Here is a 12,500-nt window from a genome sequence, read left to right as displayed (position 1 = left end):
TAGAAATGCTTTTTACTCGGTCAGAGGAATAAAACAGGATTCCCGCCGTGAGGGTGACGGTTAAAGCACAGTGAAGGACTGAGGAGATGAGAGACGGAGCGGAGTTGAGGAATCGGTTGCAGAGTTGATGAATCGGTTACGGAGTCGTTTGGTGCGTAGGTAGGATTGATTTCTGTTTATTATCCGTTTATCGTTGTGTACGTGCAAATATGAAAACAACCTCTCGTGTATGTAAAGCTTTTACCTCCAAGTGAGAGAACTTTTTTTAATACTGCAACTTTTTTAATGGAGTTAAATTCAGTGTAATGTTAGTTAGCTTGTCTGCTAACGAGTCTGATTCAGTGTCCACTGAATCAGATACAAACGAATCATATACTTAATGCTGTTTTTTTTTTTGCTTCATTTCTACTTTAACTAACCAATTATTAATCTGTCTCTGAAAAGGATCCTTATTGTTATTTGATATTTATAATTATAATAACGTGTAGCTTATTGTAGAACAAGAACTTTACCTTGTTTGAACAAATAAACCTGAACCGACTCCAAAGTTTTTAAATCCTGTTATAAAACGTTTGTATTTTTTTTTCTCCGAAACAAAATAAGAAAATAGTATATTAATACAATATATTTATATTTTTTAAGTTTAAACAAGATTTTTTTGTCGATTTTTTTTTTTCATGGAGAAAGCTTCTGTTGAGGTTAAACATTTGAGTCGTTTGAGTGAATCGAGTCATTTGAGTCACCGAATCGTTTAGTCGATGTTTTATTTTGCTCAAATCCTACATGGTTTGTTTGTAAATGACATTTTAAAATTACTTTTTTTTTTTTTTTAACCCAAATGTCAGTCGATTTTCTTTGGAAAATGCTTGAAAACTCCAAAAAAAAAAAAAAAAAAGAAAGAAATACAAGGAAAAGACACATCACACAATGCAGGAAAATGAACTTCATGTGAATTATTTTGTTTGTAAACCAGTTTAATAATCTAACTAATCAAATACTGAAAGAATTCCCATCGTTTCATGGTTTTTAAAGCTTTCTTTCAAAACCTTTTGTCTCCTGAAATGTCCTTTTAAAGCTCGAGAGAATATTATTTCAACCAAATTCCCTGAAGAATAAAAACATGACGATGGAAAAAAAAAGTTACCTTTTAACGTTTGGAGTCGTAGAAAAAAAAAAAACTAACACCTTTTCGATAGGAAAGACGACAAGCAGACGCACAACCTGCACACTTGGAGAAAGGGATGTGAACTGCAAGGCAGCTGCGTTAATAAAGCCGTGTTTGAGCAGCTGCACACGCTGAACAAAAACAGCCATAAAAGTGTGGGATTTTTTTCTTTCTTCGTCTTCGTGCCCTCCCTTAAACTCTTCTATCTGATTCAGTATAAACACACAGCTCCTCCGTGGAAGCACAGACCTGGGCGTGGAACAATATTCAGGTTTCTAGGAGATTTAGTGAGATTTCAGACTTGTTTCTAATTTCAGGCCTGAAAGTTTGACCATGACAATTTTTCTAACAATAAAAATACCTAGCTTGTAATTTTTATTATTGTATCGCTGCATCGCATCATGTACACAACACTAATTTGACATAAACGGTGGAGAACAACGGCACAAAGGAAGAGTAACGAAGTCGTCTTTTCACGCGTGTAAAACGTCTAATCGTTTGTCGAACGTTTAAAATCGTTCCTTTGTCGGAATCTTTTGAGATGAGATGTACCCGCGCCAACGATTTGTACTAACCGAACCTTAGCTTATCCTACTGTGTCAGTCATATTCATATTTGTAAATCTTTCCCGAGAACATTATCCTGTTTGTCTGTCAGCTCGACGGGCTTCAAATGCAACCAGTGTCGTGAAGTGTGTTTTGTTTGACGCAGCGACCGAGGAAGCCTTGTTTGAATTGGTTAGTCTGTAAATAATGTTTTTTTTATTGACGGGCGTGCGAGCTCATCAAATTGCCAACTCAAAAAGTGTCAATTCAACGATTCAGCAATTCACTGATTCACTTTGAATCAAGAGTCAAGTACGAATCTTCAGAGTTGATTCCACATCAAAACTGATTTCTCACACACACACAGCAAAATAAATGCTGTTAATAAATAATACTGTCACTTTGGATTAGTTTTTTGTGATGATGATGATGATGATGATAATGTGAATGTTGTTAATGTCATTTTTTACTCAATGACTTAGTTATTAATGAAGCCTACAGTAGTTAATAGTCTGGACTGGGTGAAACTCATCGGACTAATTGCTGTCCTTTAACTAACTATGAATAGTCTATGAATTCTCACTACATACGTCGTTAGACTCCGTTCACAGAAGTCGGTTTTAGCTCCACTTCCTTAATGAGCTTCGGCGAACTCTCTGATTTATTCAGCCGATCTGAGAGAACTTTTCCACGGCCGTCTCACATCCTCTCCTGCTGTTTCCTAGCATGGCGTGAGGCACGTACGCAAAACTACGTCTTGTTTGCATAAGCAGCGCCTGTCGGAAGGAGCTCTGGATTATTTTCTCCAAACACACCGCGGTGTCGGAATTCACGCCAACATTTACAGTCATTCGTTTGGCTTTCAGATCCGCAGTGACGTACGAGCGGCTCGCGCTTCAGGTGTGTACACGAAGTCTACAGATCTGTTTACAGGACAAAACCGAGGTGGCGTTTTGTTCATTTAATTTTTGCCTAGTGAAAGTTTGCTTAGCTAAAAAGCTTCTGAAATCTAATAAAATCTAAAAAGAACATTAAATATGTATAAAAACAGAATGTAAAAAGTAAAGATTTTTGTTTAAAATCATCATTAAAGTATGTGAAGGTCAAAACAAACGAAACAATCTCCAAATAAATAAATACAGCACACACCTTTACACGTGAGCTGGAGCCACTACACTAAATCAACAGCAAAGTCTAAATCTCAGTTACAAACGCTACGCAGGAAGCTCAAACGTAGAGCTCTGACATTTAATCTCGCAGCTTTTTCACTCCCGAGTTCACGCCGTTCTCACACTTCTCTAATGAAACTAGTTTCCAGCTTGAGTTCTGGGTGACATTTTGCTGAATTCAGACTTTAAACTTTTAAATGAAACTGAAAAAAAAGGGAAAAAACCAACAACCCCCACACACACACATTTTATGGTCAAGTGCACTTTTGCTTTTGCTATTTTTTTTGGTGCAGAATAAACTACAACACAGTCGATGAATTAGCACGCGGTTTTTATTTTATCCGATCCTTATAGTCGTCAGTCACTCGGGGGAAACTCTGGAGTCGCAATGACAGTTTAATGAAAAAACAAAGCGTCTGCCGGGGCTAAGGTAGCAATAAAAGCCCATCTGAGTGCATTCCAAATTTATCTTGTGTCCACATACTGAGTTATGAAAAAATAATTAAAGTTTTAAACTTAACAAGGGAACCGCTAATACGCTAAGGCGCTATCTTTTTTTTTTTTTTCTTCCCCCCCCTGTAGATTCTATTTTAAATAAAAGAATATGTTATGGTATAAGATGTTCTCATTCCAACCCTGAACTCGATTCCTCTACCAGCGCATCATGAGGTGTTTTATTCCACTTCACACGTTTTATCCGTTAATATTTGTGGTCCAAGCGTCATCATGCTAACCGACTTGCCACACCCTCGGTGCTTGGACCCACCAGTCGCTTCTTGCAGCCGTAATTCCAAGTACAAACAGTCTTCTTTCTTTTTCTCTCTCTTTTAAAGGATATTTTCCAGAAACCTGAAACACAAACAAGTCCTGAAGACTTTCACTTGGTGGAAAAACTGCCAACTGTACTACAGAACACTGTAGAAACTTTTTAGAATATCCAAACTTTTTGATTTGTCTCTGCCACACTCCTGGCCAATCAGAACGGAGAATTCGGGCAGCACGTTACGGTGCGGAAACTGGTTGTAGTTTGTTCCTCGGGCACTAAGTCGCATGCTAATAGTTGCTGACTATAATGTAGTGGACGTTGAACAGCTTAATTACCTTGGGCTTGGAGAGCGAGAGAGCGAGAGAGAGAGCTTCTTGATTGTTGTCCCGGCAGCCTAATGCTTCTGTGATCAAACATTATCGACTGCAGAACTCAATATCCGCAGCAGCTGTGGTTTTTCATTTCCAGGTCCAAGGCAAGACACGGCCAACGTCCAGCCACTTAAAAGCTCACGTATACCGAGTGCCTACATATAAGTACATACGAGTTAGAACGTTTGTCGTCTTACTCAAAGCCCTTCTGTCTTCCTCTCTAAACCCGAGCTACATCACGCCACACGCTGCACTCGTCAAAGCCTAGTTTGTGCCCAGTTTTCATCTGGAGCATCGATGAAACCAGAGCTTTATGAGTCATCTCTCACCATCTGTCGACGCTCCACATATGTCTTGTGAGTGTAGTGCAAGCCAAGTTTTTTATATATATATATATATATATATATATATATATATATATATATATATATATATATATATATATATATATATATATATATAATCTTTGTGAAAATTGGTTGTTCTACACGCGAGAGAGAGAAAGAACAGCAGCGTGGCTTCGTCCGGGATGTCTGTACCGTCGTTTCGGTGATTAATTAATGGCGTTCCTGACGATCCCAACACACCTACTCGTCGTATCTCTTGTTTCTCGGTATGTGGCATAAAACTTGGAGTATGATCATAATCAGTGCTGCCTCCATCGTAATGTCTCGTGCATCCCGAGACTCTATTCGGTTGTTTGTTGTTTTTTTGCACCATTTTAGAGAGTCAAGACCTCTCAGGAGTCCCACTAGGACCCAATAGGACCATCTTTTATAATGTATGTAATTGTTACTATGGTCTTTATATTAGAAGTATAATAGTGACATAATCCCTAAGGACGCCGATATCAAGCCCTAGCATGCCTTCTGTCACCTGCCCTAATTAGCTTCATCCGAACCATCCAGTTTTGTTCTCCTTAGGCATTACATATTTATTTTATGTGCCAGCATGTTTTATTGAACCTCCTTTAAAAGGCTCAAGTCTTCGTGAGGTGGGAATTGAAGCAGTGTGAAATGAGATAATTGATGACTCATGGCGGCACGAAAGCAATTAGAAAGTCGCTCGTTTAGCTGGAGCGTGTAAGGACTAATTTGTAGACGCGTATAGTCTTTTTGTGGCTTGCATTAACGGTTATGAGCAGAAGACAAAAGCATTTCCTGTCATTTTAAAGTAATTAAATTTCCCCATTGCCGAAGGACAGGAATGAGATACGTACGCCATTGTCCGGTCTTATCAAATTGGTCCGGCACACGTCCTTATATCCTTCTACTTTGTATTTTATCTCCCCAATTACGTTTCGCAATTAAAATTAATATCGAAGGATCATGCAAGTGAGATTCGCCCGGCGTCTGTAGGCGTTGACTCAGCCGAATCGTGTTTCAGACGTTGATGGGAGAATGGCGGAAGGATAAAGAGCGCTGTGGTTTTAAAAAGTCTTAAGGAGAAACTCTTGAGAAACAACTTTTTAATTGCAAGTAGAAAACTTGGATTCTCTGCTTGGCTTGTCACACTTTTAGAAAGTTTATGTGCGGCCATATGATTATATAATAACAATCCTGCAGTTTTAACGATTTGATGCCCTTTCTGTGGCTGTTGTCAAGCATCAGCGCCATCAGGACTTGAGTAAAAAAAATCTTTACAGGTATAGTTCTCCATGATGACAATATAATGATGCATAAAACTTAATAGTTAATTATACAACAATGTTATTGCTTTTTTTCCTCCACACGACGGTGTGGATTGGGCCCTGGTTACGTCTTTCTACGTGTCTGTGAATGTTTGGTGTAAAACAAGATTTCTTTTCGTTTCCAGGTGACTCCTGAGAAGGATGTCCGATGCTAGAGAGTGAATTTAGTCTTGAGCGCCAGACATGGGGTCAGAAAATCTTGAGGCCAGCGGCATGAGTCAAAGGCCTCACTGCCAACATGGATCATTATAGGTGACAAATACTGATGATGAAGCATGTAACACCAGGATGTTTGGGACCGTGGCATTAAGGAAGACTATACTGTACCGACCCTCCTCGTGCCACTGCTGTTCAGCATGATGCGCCTGCTTTCGCTGAAGCTTGCCCGCGTTTACCGGTGCAGCAAGTTCCTTTTAATCGCAGCTCTGTTTGTCGTCTTGCTCATGAACACCCACAACTTGCTGGCCTCTTTCCAGAGGAACGAGCTTACCGACCGCCGCTTCATCGGCCTCAACAAGTGTCCGGCCTGCTTCGGGACCAGTTGGTGTCGCAAGTTCACAAATGGCCAGGTGACCTTCGAGACATGGGGAAGACTTCGTTTTCTGGACTTCTTTAATGTGAAAAACGTTTACTTTGCACAGTATGGTGAACCCCGGGAAGGCACACGGCGGGTGGTGCTCAAACGCCTGGGCTCCAACGCAGAACTTGCAGAGATCGATCAGAAGATTTGCAAGAGGGCCACGGGAAGACCTCGCTGCGACCTTGTCCAAGCCATGTACAAAACGGAGTTTTCCCGACTTAACGGGGATGTGAGGTTGCTGACTCCGGAGGTGGTGGAAGGCTGGTCAGACATGGTGCACTGCCCCTCCCAGAGACTCCTAGATCGGGTTGTGAGGAGGTACGCCGAGACCAAAGACTCTGGAAGCTTCCTCTTGAAGAATCTAAAGGACACCGAGAGGATGCAGCTACTGATGACACTGGCGTTTAATCCGGAGCCTTTGGTGCTACAGGTATGTACATTTATTTATTTGGATTTTTTTTTATCTTCATTGTTTCCTATGAGTAAAAAGAGAACTGGGGTTGAACAGGCAGGAAGTAGAAATCTGTCTTGTGCAAATTAGTACATCCAAGGCAAGCATGTCAAGTACGTCCAGTCTAGTGGTATGATGCATTTTAGTGCTGTAACTTTTTAGCGCGGAGTCGCCGAATTCTTAATACATTACGTTAATCAGCGGAAGCTTGATTTGGTTAACAGTGGTTAAATGTTTTTTTACTTTAATTCATTCCCTTCTGTGTGTAATCTTGTGCGTATCATTTTACTTGGTTCTTTAAGCTATGGAATTGGTTCCTATAAATGTACCGACAGCTTGTCAAGCAGACGTTATTAACACCATACTTGACACCTCGAGCTCGTCTGTGGGTAAAACCGAATGATCTGTACTGTCTAGGAATCCAGATCCAAATGCCACTGGTGACAGGTTAAAGCTGTTGAGAAGTTTCACCTTAATCTCTCAGGTCTAGAAAGCACTCTCCTTTCTCAAACGTCATCTAGCTTTTTTTTTTTTTATTTAAATAATTCATCATCGTCTGCCAGGCTACGAAAAGCGATCCTGCTCGAACACTTAAACCGAACCCAACTCGCTCTCCAGGTTCTCCCCGTGTTCCGCAGGCAAGCGCAGAAATCAAACAGTTTGTCACCTTGTCTCCACTTCTCTATTAAGATGTCAGATTTTTGACATTGACGTACGGCGGTATGGCTGCCTCCCATTTTTCCCACCACAGGAGCCACGCGCTGCTCATTTCTGCTCATTGCGGTCGCGATATTTTTAGCTGAGCACTCGGAAAACAATTTGCTGCCCTGCGTTAGTGAAGTAGTTTGGAGCGAATGAGGCCGGGCCCGTTGTACTCTGAGAAACGTGTGCGTGCGTGTGTGTGTATGTGTGTGTAAATTAAGAATTATATTCTTGTAGCAGAACACTGTTTTGTGCTGTGGTAAAGGCAAAAAAAAAGGTCTAAGTAAATTACTCCTTGCTCTGCTGAGAACGTGGCCCATCTGCTCAGCGAGGCTGAGAATAGCTCAGGCAGCGTCTCAGGGGTCACATCTATCGAGGTATTAATCTAGCACGCCTCGTATCCTTCACCTGACAGTGAGGTTATTATGAGGTTGCCGTGCCACGGGCACCTTTCTAAACACTCTCAAAATGGACAGGAGACCTACGGCGCTCCCTACCGTTGTTTGTGTTAACGAGGGTGAATTCAGGCACGGTTATTTTTTTTTTCGTCCTGTTGCCGTGGAGCTCAAACAGAGCTTCTGCTACCGTGAGGCATCGAGTGTACCGAAGCATGCAAGAGTGTATAAATATATATATATATATATATATATATATATATATATATATATATATATATATATATATATATATATATATATATATATATATATATAGGGAAATAAAAAAAAAACAAGTGTTTTCCCACTCTGCAGAAGATTATCTTCAAATCTGAAGATAAGATTTTTCAAGCAACTGTTTATCTGTTTAGCCACATTTAATCATGATACGTTTACTTCCAGTTATCATTTACCGAAATCTATTAAAGGTGCATTAGGGCAGATTTGGTCTCTGACTCCTCGAGCCCAAGCAAAGCTCCATCAACAGAAGACTCACATAGAGTTATGCTGCTACAGCGATCTAGAGTTATCAATTACGAGGACGTTCGGTTGCTCATTCTGCGTACAGCTTCGTCCACTTATCGTCTATTAATAAAATCCTCCATCTTTTATTTTCTCCTTAACTACAAAGAGTTTTAAGTCCGGCTGGTTGCTAATTTCAGACTCTTGTAAAGAGATAAAATGACTGACGAGGCTCATAAGGCAATAGTTTTAGTAACACGGTTTAAAAATCACCTATTGTACCTTTTTAACCATCGTGTTTGTGTCTCGTGGAAACGTAAACCCTTCCGAGACCCTTTTCCACGCATGTGAAATAAAACTACTTAGCTCTAATCACAAGGCTGTCGGATACACGCACACAGACACATGAGGCGTGAGCTTGACGACTTTATTTCCAACTCGAGTGTTTTGACAGGATTTCGCCTCCCTGTTGTGGAAGTGACCTTTGGATGCTCGCTCAACCAGCTCCGTAATGGAGTTTCTTCCTTTACACCGTCTCTCTGACTCGTTTCAAACCTCCACTGTGCTTCCGACATCCCATTTTTATTCAGATCTAAACACCTATCCCAGCGTTTTACTGACCGTTACAGCGTCAGAGCTTGCAGATGTTCCTTCATTGTCACCTGCAACAAAACAACACTCAAAACGCAGATACTTCACAAAATGTTTTTATTTTATTGTTTTGTATTTATATTTTTGTATTTTCTAGCTTATTTTTAATTTACAATTGTTGTGATTTTTTTTTTTTATATATTTTTTAAATATATTCATTTTCCTGTTGAATTAATTTGTCTTATTTTGAATAGTCGTCTTGTTTCAGGATCGTCGTATTTTTATATACTAATTGTAAAATTGAAGGAAATTTCTACTTTTGTTATATTTTAAAAATCTGCTAAAAATGTAAATAAATACAGATAACGATTTATTTATTACTTTTTTGTTTATTTTCTGCATTATTTTATGTTTGTTTTGGGTTGTCGCCTTCTTCCCTAAAGCCCACGCACATAACCTCCAGGACTCCATGTCCGTGCCCTTGCCCTGTTTTTACCTGGCTGCTTTTCCTTGTCATGACATTTCACACATTTTTTATGTGTGTCTGTGTGTGTCTGTGTGTGTCTGTGTGTGTCTGTGTGTGTCTGTGTGTGTCTGTGTGTGTCTGTGTGTGTCTGTGTCTGTCTGTGTGTGTCTGTGTCTGTCTGTGTGTCTGTGTCTGTCTGTGTGTCTGTGTCTGTCTGTGTGTCTGTGTCTGTCTGTGTGTCTGTGTGTGTCTGTGTGTGTGTGTGTCTGTGTGTGTGTGTGTCTGTGTGTGTGTGTCTGTGTCTGTGTCTGTGTGTCTGTCTGTATGTGTGTCTGTCTGTATGTGTGTCTGTCTGTCTCTGTCTGTATGTGTGTCTGTCTGTCTGTCTGTATGTGTGTCTGTCTGTCTGTATGTGTGTCTGTCTGTCTGTCTGTATGTGTGTCTGTCTGTCTGTCTGTATGTGTGTCTGTCTGTCTGTCTGTGTGTGTGTCTGTCTGTCTGTCTGTATGTGTGTCTGTCTGTCTGTATGTGTGTCTGTCTGTCTGTCTGTATGTGTGTCTGTCTGTATGTGTGTCTGTCTGTATGTCTGTGTGTGTCCGTGTGTCCATGTTTGTTAGAAGTATTAATCATGAACATCTCTCGGTTTTTCATGCCGGCTGTGTCTCTGCCTCTTTTGAGTGCATATTGCTTCCTCCGCTCGTCCTATTATCCCATTGCCTGTTCCGTCGGTCCCCCTTTTGTCCTCAGCTAGGTTCGAAGACCGTGTTCATTGTTATGAAATTGCGGCCATTTTGATTCCGAGCCATGAAACCTGACCTGAATTCTGGGCATGTTTACAGATTTGACACAGTGTTTGCTTTTGTTCTTTTTTTTTTTTTTGTACCCAGATTTCACCTCTCTGTCTGGTGGGCAGGATTAGAGGGACATAGTGCTAAAGTGAACAGCTAACATTAGTTAGCTAGCTACTTTGTCTTTTTTTTTTATTTTATTTATTTATTTTTTTAAATTGTATATTTTGCCTGCTGATCTAATAAAAAAACAAAAGTTTTGTATTGTTCAGTACTAGTTAAAAAAAATACTAGTACTGAACAATACAAAACTTTTGTTTTTTTATTAGATGCTTTTTAATAATAAAATATTTTTGTTTTCTTTTCAAATTATTTCTTAATTACAGCTTAATAAACACTTAGTTAACTACCCCTCGATAATAAAACTTTTTTTTAGTGTTTAAACATTTTGTCTTTATCATTTTATAACTTTTTTTGGTCATTTTTTTGTAAACTAGTACCTAAACATTTCATTATTGAAAAAAGATAAGGGCAATATACATGTGTATATATAAATTTACTTTTAAATTACTATTTGATAAGCATTTTAAAAAGGCTTATACAATGTATATGTCATTTTTTTTTAATATAATTTTGTCATATTAAATTTTGTATTTATTTTTAAATTGCTTAATAATTAACATTTTATTTTGTGGAGAAAAAAAATAACAATAAATAACAATAAATGACTACAGGTCATCATATAGGTTTTTTTTTTCATTGTTTTGTTTTGTGAGTTATTTATTTATTTATTTTTCCAGCCACTCAAAATTTCTTTCAGTTTCTTTTCTTTCTCTGCCACAAAACATTTGAGCCACACAAATTAAAGTTTAATAGTCACGCATTCATTTTTAATGATCTTGAAAAATGGACGAAATCTGATATCCGGAGGACTTGAGTGAAGTTTTATGACTTGCTGGACGTTCTCACACACACACACACACACACACACACACACACACACGCACTTTAATCTTTAAATTGTTGGCAAAATAATCAGCCTCTCTCTCTCTCTCTCTCTCTCTCTCTCTCTCTCTCTCTCTCATTACTGTGGTGGAACATTTTTGTACAAGTGTGAACTTGTAAGTCCGGTCGTCTAACCGCACTCCTGCCTCGTCGTGTCTCTTTAGAGCTTCCCCTCAGACGAGGGCTGGCCTTTCGCCAAGTACCTGGGTGCGTGCGGGCGCATGGTGGCCGTAAACTACGTGGGCGAGGAGCTGTGGAGCTTCTACAATGCCCCCTGGGAGAAGCGCGTGGATTTGGCCAAGCAGCTGATGGACATCGCCGAGCAGCTCACCAACAACGACTTCGACTTCGCTCTTTACCTGCTCGACGTCAGCTTCGACAACTTCGCCGTCGGCCCACGTGACGGAAAAGTCATCGTGGTGGACGCGGAGAACGTCATCGTGGCCGACAAGAGGCTGATCAGGCAGAGTAAGTATCAACGTCCACCTACTTTACTTATTAAAATAGTTAAACAGTTACGTACTTGGTTAACTAATTACTTACTTAATTACTCATTTGCATAATTACACAGTTAGAAACTTTATTGCTCAGTTAATTATTTACTTTGATACTGAATTATCTGGTTTATAGTTATCTTACACAGTTATTTAGTAATGTATAATGAATCACTTATGACACGGTTACTTACTCGGTTACTTACATTTTCACAGATTATAATAAATGGCATTAAAAGTATTAAATAATGAAACACTGTCAGGATAAACCTGCACCCTCATATATCAGTGCAAATAGATGTGAATATTTAAATACATAGATGATCATCAGACTGGGTTTAATTCACGTTTAGTTGTTCGTACGTGCCGCGTTGACCTTAATTAATGCCGGCTTTGTGTGATGAATAGTAAGCGGTGAACACCAGAAGCCCCTGTTTTTACTCGTGAGCAGCGAAACGTCACCCGTAGCTCTTTCTCCACGGTCTGAGACGAGAGCGTGCGTATTAGATGTAGTGATGTGGTAACTGATGAAGCGGCAGTTTAAATAAGAATCGTGTGTTTAGTGCTGTGCTGCCGAGCTCAGAGCCCCGAGCTGCTGCCGCTGCTGCTGGAAGCTGGTGATTTGGCACAAAGCCGTGTGTAGTGGAGTGAAGCAGCGTGTTGCTCTGAGGACACCAACCACGCTGCCAGATGGTCTCTCTCTGTCTGTCTCTGTCTCTGTCTCTGTCTCTCTCTCTCTCTCTCTCTCTCTCTCTCTCTCTCTGTCTCTCTCTCTGCCTCTCTCTTTCTCTTTTTTTCTCTCTCTCTCCCTCTCTCTC

At 39.9% G+C, this 12,500-nt stretch overlaps 1 protein-coding gene across 3 annotated transcripts in view; it reads left to right on the top strand.

Annotated features, from left to right (window-relative positions):
- dipk2aa (divergent protein kinase domain 2Aa) overlaps positions 1–12,500 on the top strand; it is a 19,238-nt gene that overhangs the window by 151 nt on the left and 6,587 nt on the right. Inside the window, exons 1-3 of one of the 3 annotated variants that reach the window (XM_060873842.1) lie at positions 1–151; positions 5,832–6,716; positions 11,353–11,656. The exon at positions 1–151 is cut by the window's left edge and continues 151 nt beyond it. In XM_060873842.1, the coding sequence (XP_060729825.1) occupies positions 6,063–6,716; positions 11,353–11,656 (958 nt within the window). In that variant the 5' untranslated portion in view covers positions 1–151; positions 5,832–6,062. Of the gene's footprint in view, positions 160–2,434; positions 2,611–5,831; positions 6,717–11,352; positions 11,657–12,500 lie in introns of those variants that run through there. The other 2 variants (XM_060873841.1, XM_060873843.1) reach the window with 2 other exon arrangements.

Source organism: Tachysurus vachellii, chromosome 7, assembly GCF_030014155.1.
Source record: "Tachysurus vachellii isolate PV-2020 chromosome 7, HZAU_Pvac_v1, whole genome shotgun sequence".
In the NCBI taxonomy this organism is placed as follows: Eukaryota; Metazoa; Chordata; class Actinopteri; order Siluriformes; family Bagridae; genus Tachysurus; species Tachysurus vachellii.
This window is presented reverse-complemented; position numbering and strand designations above follow the sequence as displayed.